Source organism: Monocercomonoides exilis (assembly GCF_001643675.1).
Source record: "Monocercomonoides exilis strain PA203 chromosome Unknown scaffold35-1074681, whole genome shotgun sequence".
Taxonomy (NCBI): domain Eukaryota; phylum Preaxostyla; order Oxymonadida; family Polymastigidae; genus Monocercomonoides; species Monocercomonoides exilis.
The window spans coordinates 505,767-516,078 of NW_027150580.1; the positions used below are offsets into that span (position 1 = coordinate 505,767).

At 35.5% G+C, this 10,312-nt stretch overlaps 2 protein-coding genes across 2 annotated transcripts; one reads left to right on the plus strand and one right to left on the minus strand.

The window, feature by feature from the left end:
- Positions 1-1,872: 1,872 nt before the first annotated feature.
- MONOS_5469 (uncharacterized protein) lies at positions 1,873-4,467 on the plus strand (the record flags this gene model as incomplete). The annotated part of the gene is made up of 4 exons (XM_067875617.1): positions 1,873-2,131; positions 2,209-2,937; positions 3,072-3,685; positions 3,919-4,467. 4 exons carry the CDS (start codon positions 1,873-1,875, stop codon positions 4,027-4,029), a joined length of 1,713 nt encoding a protein of 570 aa, XP_067723926.1. The 3' UTR covers positions 4,030-4,467.
- Positions 4,468-6,486: 2,019 nt separating this feature from the next.
- Positions 6,487-10,200, minus strand: MONOS_5470p1 (uncharacterized protein; the record flags this gene model as incomplete). Its single annotated transcript, XM_067875619.1, has 5 exons — positions 6,487-8,072; positions 8,230-8,366; positions 8,461-9,662; positions 9,731-10,084; positions 10,141-10,200. The coding sequence occupies 5 exons, from the start codon at positions 10,198-10,200 to the stop codon at positions 6,487-6,489; spliced, it is 3,339 nt and encodes a 1,112-aa protein (XP_067723927.1).
- Positions 10,201-10,312: the final 112 nt, after the last annotated feature.

A 10,312-nucleotide genomic window follows, 5' to 3' on the forward strand; every position in this document is an offset into this window, starting at 1 on the left:
TCATTTAGACGGGAGATTAGCCTGTTGCTACACCTCCTGCTCTCTCTTGAGCTGCTGGAGCGCAGATTGAAACATTAACATTTGTTGGAGTGCTTCATTCTTCATCTCAGGATTGGCGTGAATAACTTTTCTGAAAATATTCTCAGACAAAAAGGAAAAGTATTTCATATTCTTCAAAAACTGAAGACATTCATTCTGCAAAAATTTCTAACTTGGCAAAATTAACTTCATTAAACATATCGAGTTCTTCTTCTTCTCCTTTTGATCACAAATTACATCCAGCAGCAATTTTTAAAGATTAGGTTAGCAGTGATTTGAAAAACAACTTGAAGATACTGAAAAGCGTCTAACTTTTCTTCTATCTTAATATGAAAAAATTGAAAGAAAAAAAGATTATTCAACACCTTCAACAATAAAAGCCAAAAATTCTCGAAAAGAATTCATCAGTGTTTTGTCAAGTTCTTCTTCAGATGAAAATAAAAGAGATCGAAAACATAAAAAGAAGAAAAAATTAAAAATTTGTGAAATCGTTAACGATAACGCGAATAGAGGACGCGACTCAGAGGAAAGAAGAAATATTGAAAAAGAAAAACCAATTCAAATAGTTGTTTCGCTGGCTTTAAAAAAAAAGAATTTGAATGCCGCAAAAAAGAATAATTTTTCATTGTCATCGTAGTTTCTTTCTTTCTATCTTTTTTTGAATAATGGAAAAGTTTGTGAACGCAAATCGTGAATATTTTATTGGAAAGTTAGTGATTAAGTTATTGCTTTTCTCTGTTCTTGCAACTGTGGGAAAAACACCGTTCAAAGTTGAATTTATGATAAATATTAAACAATTAATTTGCTGTTGGATAGCATTCTTAATCTGTCAGTTCATTTCATTTATTCATTCATTTCTTTTTTTGAAGCGAAAATTAAGAAATCAATAGAAAATATTGCAAAAATATGTGTATTCAACAGTTCTGCAAGTGGGCGAATTTGGCACCACGACGCGGGTTAAGCACAGATGGTCAATAAATATTTCCTCGTTCATCAACAATTTCTTATCCTTATTTTGTTTCCTTGACTGATTTCTTAATCTCTGCTCAAAATTGTTCTTTTCCTCTCCATTTTTCTTCATTCTCACTTGCTTTGCAAATTGCTCATGGGCTCATTCTTCAAAATTCATTCTTCCAAATCCCCATTTTTCTCCAGCCCAATACAAATGCAATGCATTCCTTCAAATATAAAACCTTTCATTTTGGATTGCTGAGAATGAATTGAAAAGATGAAGGAAACAAATTCACAACATTGATGCAAATGGTTGATACGTTCAATGGAAAAGTCTTCCTTTGCTTTTTCCCCCTCCATTCTTCATTATTTCTATTTCAATAAACATTCAAAATGCTGAGGAAGATGATATTTTGGATGAAAAAAAATGTTTTTGCTTTCTTTGATCATGTTGATGATGTTGATGATGATAAAAGAACAAGAAGAACGAAGAAATATCAGATGTGAAATGCTTCTTGTCTATTGACGGTTTTGTGAGAAGAATTTGAAATGAGAAATATTTCAAGAATATGAAGAAGAAGATGAACAGGCATTCGGTTATTGACAAAAAAACTTGCAGAAAGCCTGTTGATAAAAGTCTGAAGAAGAGAATTTCGCTATGCTTCTCTTTTGTTGTTTGATGAAATACCTCTTTTCAATTTCAGTTGTTAATACAAAGTATCAATTTATCAGACAACTTCATCTTTATCTTTCACATAGATTTTAAAATGTATTCTGACAATTTCTCTTGCAAGAAACAGAAATATAAATTTATTTTTGAGAAAAAAGAGTGAGAAAAAATAATAGTAAGGTTATGATCTTTTTAAAAAGAAAAAGAATCAAATGATGAGCAGTTTAAGTTTGGGGGAAAATCGTAAGCTATCAAGGGACGAGACATTAAGTGAATTAGGCGTGCATGCAAGTAGAGCAAGCGAAGAAAAGAAAGATGAGCTGTTTGATTTAATGAAAGAAACGGCCCATCTTCTCTGTGGAATTGTGCGTGGAACGATGAAAGAAGAAATCGAGGGTATTCTGAAGGAAGAATATGGAATGAGCGAAGGAGATGCATCCACAATTGCTGAAGAAGTTATCGCTGCACACTGTTTGCTATCAAATTTTCAATAACAATTTCAAAAAAAAAATGTCAAAATCTTTTATTGCTTTGTTGTTATTTTTTAGCTTCAAGCTGTTTGCCAAAGAAAAAAGGCGGGGCAGCTTTTGCTTTTGGGAAGGCAAGAACTTCGAGTCAAGCAAATGGGAAATTTTCTGTTCCATCAGCGTTTTCTTCGAAAACAGCAAGCTCTTCAAGCACTGACAAAGCTGCTCCAAAGCCATTCATGTCTTCATTACCACCAACGGAGAGTTCGGGGACTTTTGGTGGCCCTGCGAAGTTCCCGCCTTCGTTTGGAAGTGCGATGCAAGGGCCTGGGCCAATGTTACCAACTGGACTTTCCACAGCTGGTCCTTTTTCGTCTAGAATCTCTTTAGCTTTGCCAGTTTCTGACGAGCCTTCGCTTTCTGTGCCAAGCATGGCACCACCAGGATTTCCTGCACCTGGATTTCCGTCTTCTTCATTTGGGGGTCCTATGTTGATGCCTCCATTTAATCCCTCTGATGAGTCGAGCCCTTTTATCGGAACATCAGCCAGGATGATTGAAGATGAAGAGAAATTGCAAAAAGAAGAAGATAAAAAAGGGAAAAAGAAAGAGAGAAAGCATGAAAAGAAAAGCAAGAGCGACAGCGACTCTGACAGCGATGAGGAATCAGATGACTCAGAGGCGTCTGAAGATGAAAGTGGCTCTGAAGAAAGTGGCAACGATGAAAGTGGTGCTGATTCATCATCGTCGTCGTCAGAGGGAGGAAAAGGAAAAGAAGGATATAAAGAAAACAAAAAGCCGGTGAAGGGAAGTTTGCATTCTTTATTTAAATAAAAGATCTTCTGTAATTTTTTACGTATTTCGTGCTTTTTTTTATTAATTTATTATTTTATTTATTATTTTATTAATTTTGAAATATTTCATTTTTCGTTGTTTATTTGTTAGAAATGAGAGGACCACTTCATTTTCTCCCTGAAGAGACAGCTGGGTATACTTCGTCGTTTGATTCAGATATTCAGTTGTTGCAGAAGGAGCGCCTTATTCGTGTGAATAGATCATATCCTATTCCTGTTTGTTTGGGCAATCCATTCAACAAAGGCATTTGGCGGGTGGATCTGCTTGTGGAAGATGCCAATCCAGAGTACTTCGCTTTTGCCATTCTGCAAGTGTGTGAGAGCAACATGAAGAATGCCATCAAGAAGCGCGATTCTTCGCTGAAGCCAAAGAAGTCAAAAAGCAAATCAACGAGTCATCAAGCAGACAGTCCAGTGGCACCTCCTTTCGGTTTGTCATCGTCTGCTGCTTTTGGCTTTTCTGGGCCAAGCGGAGGATGTGGTCCTTTTGGTCAAGGGAAATTGAGAGGAGTTAGTGCAGAAGGGATGGTGATGAATTATAGAGGATTATTTGATGATTCATCGCCCGGAATTCAACCCTGGAAATCAAAAGGTTCGCAAGTCGCTTGCGAAGTTAACACAAAGAAGAAAACTGCATCCTTTTTTGTTGATCGGAAAAAACAAACCATTGTGTTTACAAAGCTGCCAAAATGTGTGCAATTTCAGGTGTGAAAAATAAAAATTGTTGTAATTGAAGACTGCTTTGTTTGCCAGTCACCAAATCCATTTGACTTGTTTAACATATTTCAATAATTTTATTTTCTTTTCGTTTATTATTTTCTTTCTTTCTTTCTATTATATTTTATTAATTTATTAAAAATAACATTTTCTTTGCATTTTATATTTTTTTATTAACTATTTGATTTGCACATTAATTTTGATCAAACCTCTAATTGCAGATGCTCTTTCTTGATTCATCGGTAGTTATGAAAGTGCTCAGATTGGACAAAATAAAGAAACCTACTGGACCCAAAAAGGTTTCAGGCACTAAAAATATAGAGTTTTTGTAAAATTGGTAAAGCCCAAATGTCTTGAAATGGAAAGGTTATGTTTTTTGTTTGATATTTGTCGTTGTTTTGCAATTGCAAATGAGTTATTTTCCTGCTTTTAATTTTCAAATGTGCTTCTCCAAATTGATTCAAATCATTTCATTCTTTCAATGCTTTTTCGTGGCAGCTATTATAAAATCAAACATATTCGATCGGAATTTAAAAAAAGCTTCCGTTTTTCATTCTTATTTTGAAAATTTTTCAACTTCTACAGTGTAGAATTGTCTTCGAGAAAATGCTTTTCTGTTAATGTTGTTCAAAAATGATTCAAATATATAAAGTAGTGACATTTTTTTCAGACAAGGAATGCGTCAATTTGCAGAACAATAAGATGACCATTAACATTTCACCTTATTTTTTGGGTTCATTTATTTGAAAAAAAGTTTGGTGATAATCGAATAATCTCTTGTTTAATTTGTCACTCACGAAAATAAATAAATGGATACACTTTCTGTTTCTTCCATGGTGACAAGGAGCAAACGGCAGAGGAAATTGTCCATTTTTCGATAGAAGTTGTTTCACTCAATCCCCATTCGAGAATTGTGAATCAACAACCCCAACACAAAGAGTCTGGAATAATGGACATGCAGATAACTCTAAATGCAACAGCTGGCTCCCACTCGTTGCCCAGAATCAAATCGTTGCCAATAATGGAACTGATGCTGATGCCTGTGGCAAACCCCAACAGAACCCATGTACCACTATCGAATACGCTCTCAACGGTTTCATTTCCCTCCTCTAAAACACTTCCCTCACACTCCTCACCTCTTCATTCTTTCTCACTCCAATAATAACCTTCTCACATTTTGTGCAAAAATCACTAACTTTGTTACAACTGTTTCAACTTCGTCATTCTTCAAGGTGATTGAAGTGTCTTTCTTTTGGAGGTCAGAGTGATGGAGTCGAAAACAACTGAAAATGTTGCAAAGAGCCAACATACAATACTTTAATTCAGAATGTGAACAACGAAATAAGAAAATTGTCATGACGAGCACCATCTCATATTCTCATTTTCGTTTCAACTTTCAATCAGAAATGAATGCTCTTTTCTCCAAATTCTTTTCTTCTTCTTCATTGTTATCATTCTTTGCCTTTCTCTTCATTCCTTTTGTTTCTTCTTTTTTTTCACGAGAACACTTGTTTCATCCATTTCATCTCAAAATGCAATTCTTCAATATCTCAATCAAATTCCATCTCTTTCTCTTCCTTTTTCTTCCTTTTTCTGTTTTTATCTGCATTTTCCTGTTGACTGAGGACGAGAAGATGTCTCTCTCGCATTCTTTTCTTCCAAATCTACAAAAAGTTCTGCTCCAATTGTATTTTACTCTTCTTTCCATTCCTTTTGCTTCTTCAGCTTCTTTGTTATTATATGAATAAATATTTCCTCATTCATCAACAATTTCTTATCCTTATTCTGTTTCCTTGACTGATCTCCCTCAATTCCTGCTCAAAATTGTTCTTTTCCTCTCCATTTTTCTTCATTCTCACTTGCTTTGCAAATTGCTCATGGGCTCATTCTTCAAAATTCATTCTTCCAAATCCCCATTTTTCTCCAGCCCAATACAAATGCAATGCATTCCTTAAAATATAAAACCTTTCATTTTGGATTGCTGAGAATGAATTGAAAAGATGAAGGAAACGAATCCACAACATTGATGCAAATGGTTGATACGTTCAATGGAAAAGTCTTCCTTTGCTTTTTCCCCCTCCATTCTTCATTATTTCTATTTCAATAAACATTCAAAATGCTGAGGAAGATGATATTTTGGATGAAAAAAAATGTTTTTGCTTTCTTTGATCATGTTGATGATGTTGATGATGATAAAAGAACAAGAAGAACGAAGAAATATCAGATGTGAAATGCTTCTCGTCTATTGACGGTTTTGTGAGAAGAATTTGAAATGAGAAATATTTCAAGAATATGAAGAAGAAGATGAACAGGCATTCAGGGTTTAAAAAAAAAAAAAAAAAAAAAAAAAAAAAAAAAAAAAAAAAAAAAAAAAAAAAAAAAAGGAGAGAGAGAGAGAGAGAGAGAGAGAATATACAAATCACTTATTTCGAATGACAATATTTTGGACGATGGATCAAGTCATAAAAATTCCAGAAAAAATGAAAAGAGAGAACTTGTTGATTATGTACATTATTAATCATTTCCATTTTTATTATCAAAATATGATAGTTAGAAAAAATATTTTTTTATTTTAAACATTTAAAAAGAAAAGAAAAGAAAAGAAAAACGGGTTAAAAATCGCCCTCGTTGGCTCAATTAATTAAATGCAAGCAAAGCTTTTCGAAAAATCAATTTTCAAATGGTTTGGAATCCAGAAAATAACTTTGATTCATTCAATGGTATCACAGTGATTGCTATGAATCTTCAATAGATGCTTTTTAAATCTGCTCTTGTAATGATAACTAATTTCAATTCGCTTTTTTCCATGGTGGAATAACGTAAACAGGCAATTTCAGGTAGTCATCTTCCTTGTTTAGTTGCATTCTGAAGCTTAGCCTTGGCACTGCATCAGGCAGAGTAGGGAGCGGCCATTCTCTTGGAACTGGACAAGCAACACAAGTAAAAGGAATCGGATGGAGAACGTTGAAAGGAAAAATCGAGTCTGATGCGTCCAATGAAGCGGGTAGTGATGTGATCGAAGAAATTGTTGAGCACCATGTTGGAGTAAATGAAAGAGAGTATGGAGAATGCTGAAAAACGCTTTCAGAAAACATTTTACTTTTTGAATTGAACGTATCGCTTTTTCTTTCTTTTTTCCATTCCGCATTGCTTATAGTTGACGCACCGCGTGTTTGGTCAGCGACCATCATTCCTTCCACTCCCTTTATCAGCAGCGAAATGACAGGCTCTCTTCGCAGTTCCAATCGCACAGTTGGGGCTTTTTGCTGGCTGAGATGGAACTTCTTTGCAACAGACTGTGGAAGCAGTAGATGGGGCATTTTCATCTGTATTTTCTGCATCCAAAGTTTGAGGGTTTCAAGACGCATTCTATGAACAACATGAGTACAAGGTGAACGTGATGCTGAAGATGAAGAAGTTGTTGATGCGCTATAGTTAGAGGAAAATTTTGTAGAGTTAGGTGACTTGGATTTAGAGCTGCGAGATGAAAGCGATGACAAAGAATGAGTTTGATCAATTGCACATTCAATTTCATCTATTCCTTCTCCTTCCAAAATGTCATCTCTCCACGTCTGTTTTCCTGATATGCTGCTTTGCAGTCTTGTGCTTATTGCAAAATCATTGTCGCTTGATATGTTTATAGGAGATGCAGATGAAATTACTGCGCTCATTTGACTTTGCGATGGAGAAGGACTCAACTGCAACGATTTCGATTGATTGGACAAATCACTTTTCCTTTCAGAAACATCTTCTTCTCCTTCATCTTCTTCACCTTCATCTTCTTCGTCCTCCTCATCATCATATTCTTCTTCGTCTTCAAAAGTTCCCCTTTCTCTTTTTCGTTTTTGTTGGAAGCCTCTTTTTTCTCTTCGATTTCTCGCCATTTTGAAGTCACTTTCTTCATCTTCCTCCTCCTCTTCTGAATCTTCGCTGGCTCTTTTGATTCTTGCCAATTCCTGCTGAGGATCCTTATTCCACACAAAAGGATGATACTCTCTCCATCCAACACAGATGTTCCTATGCGTGCGAGGAGGGATCGGCACCTTTGGAAGTTCGATCATCCTTGTTTTGTCCCTCGCTTCTTTCTGTTTTTGCTCTTCTGGTGTCACTTCTGCGGCGGAGATTGGAATAGAAACCCCAAATATCACCATAAAGACGATTCTGAATGCAGGATGCGGAATGGCATTTCTTATAATCAAGCTGGCATTCTTCTTTAAAGAATAAGAAGAAAAAAATTGCTTTCTTCCTTTGGAATCTGAAACCTGCTTCGAAGGACCCAGCAGCAGCTCTGCAGAAACAGAAGATGAAAGTACATTGTGTCCGTTGTGTGGAATCGCAACCAAAGTGCGGGATTCGATAATGACTGATTCAGAATCTGAACATAAAGCATAAAATGATAGCAAAAATAAAAATGATTACGTTTTTATAAAAGAATATTTGAGAAAAATAGGGGAAAAAATCGTCTTTCTCTTTAAAAAAAAGTTTGTGCTGATTTTTATGTTTCATATCACTAGTGAATTTAAATTACATACCAATATTGTGTTTCTGCTCCCAGCACCTAATAGCATTTAGTTCTGAAACCAAATGGTTGTCAAATCCAGATCGCAGAAGGATATTAACTGATGTAAGTTTCAGTGAAAGAGACTCTTGGCGAAGTGGGCAGAAGAAGCTAACACAAATTAAAATTAACAGCATGTTTAAAAGAAATAATTTCCATTAAAAAAATATTTTTTTTAAACTGCAAATTTTCGAATGCTCCAAACCAATTTCCAAAAGACCACGGAGACAATGCAATATGCGTTCTTGAAACGCCATAGCCTGCAGGAAGCATTTTATTTGCATTTGCTTCTCTTTCGCCGTTCCTTTTGTTGTTTGATCCTATCATTTCAAGAAGAGTCAGCCATCTCATCTCCAACCCAACTTCTTTTGTTACAAGCGTCTCCTTTTCTTCTTCTGAAAGTCTGAGCTTTGTGGTTCCAGCGAAGCTTTCTTGAAAAGCAATACGCTGATGCGTCGGAAGGAAGTCGTATAAAGACCACAATGTTGCATCCAGCCACATTGTACGTCCAAATGGATGAACAAGAAATGCCGGCTCTTCCTCTTCTTCTTCTTCTGAAGCATTGCTTCTATCAGAATCTTCATTTGAATCATTCCAATCGCTCTCTTCTCCGCTTTCATCAACATCATCGTTATCGCTTTCTTCATTCATATCTATTTCACGTTTTTCATCTTTTGCTTTTGTATTCCTCTTTCTTTTTGCCTTAACTTTTCCTTTAACTGATTTCTTCTGTGTCGCTTTTGCTTTTTTCATTTTCTTTGAAGAAAACGACGAAAGAAGATTCATCCTCTCTTCTGCGACTTCTTCTGCCCATCCTTCTTTCATTAACGCTTCTATGGAACGCAGAATTGATTCATTCTCTTTGCCAACACTTTTCTCAGAATCTGATTTTTCTCCTTTGTGCTTCGTTTTGCTGCTCATTCGGATGCCAGCAGCTACAGCTGTTGCAGCAGCTTTAAGAGACCTTTTCGCGCTTGAGCTTTTCGCTTTTGCATCTTTATCGCGAGGAGAGCGTGATCGAGAAGCTGAAAGAGACCTTGATGATTTCTTGCTTTGTTGTGTGACAGACGATGCAGGAGATGATGTGGCTGATGTGAATGGTGAAATGAAATTTCTTGAAGTAGATGATGACGCAGATGAAGATCCAGATAACGAACTGGATAATAAATGAAGTGGTTTATGGAACGCTTGTTGAATAATGAATTGAACATGAGGTGAAATGAGCCCAGGAACAATGGGAGTTGAATTTCTTTCGTCATAAAATGTATTTGGTGAAAGAAAGTTCTTATAACCATCAAGTTTCTTGTGCCTTAATAAGCAAAACCTCACCGAAGCATCAGGAGAAGAAGATTGCAAAAAACTAACATCAACCACAAAAGGTAAAATTCGTGGGGTTCCAAAAAACATCTGGTAAATTTCACGAAACGCAGAACCATTGCAAAAAAATTGAGTTGAAGAAAAAAGCGTCAACAAACCTCTAAACTTTGCATCTGCTTGAAAAGATTTCCTTTTTGGTAAGAAGAGATGTCTGTGGTACCAACAGAATCATCAATATGAACTAAACTCCATCCGAGACTAACCTCGTGCGTTATTATATTCTTTTGGTCAACAGCCACAAGAACAAGTTCCACAATGATAGAAAGTGGTTGTTCAGGATCGCAAACAAAATATACTATATCCTTGCAGTCACAGTCGTAAGTGTTCACATCTGTCACTTGAATATCATGAAGAGGACTTTCATATGTGTCTCCAAACGCTGTGCGTTGATCTTTATGATACAGAGTAAGATGATATCGATAATACATATTTTCATCAACAACTTTTTCACGCTGAAAATTCAAAAGAGGACTCCAGCTTAACTTTAAATTAAAAATCAAAAAAATACCACTGCTCTTTCTTCGTGAATATTTTGGAATCCATCGATGAAAAAAGCAAATGCAATCATTTTAAAAAATTAATAAAAATATTGTGATTTTGATCAAACTGAAAAACATATAAATGCATTATAACAAATCATATATCTCACAAAACAAAGAAAAAATTAAAGCTATCAATGT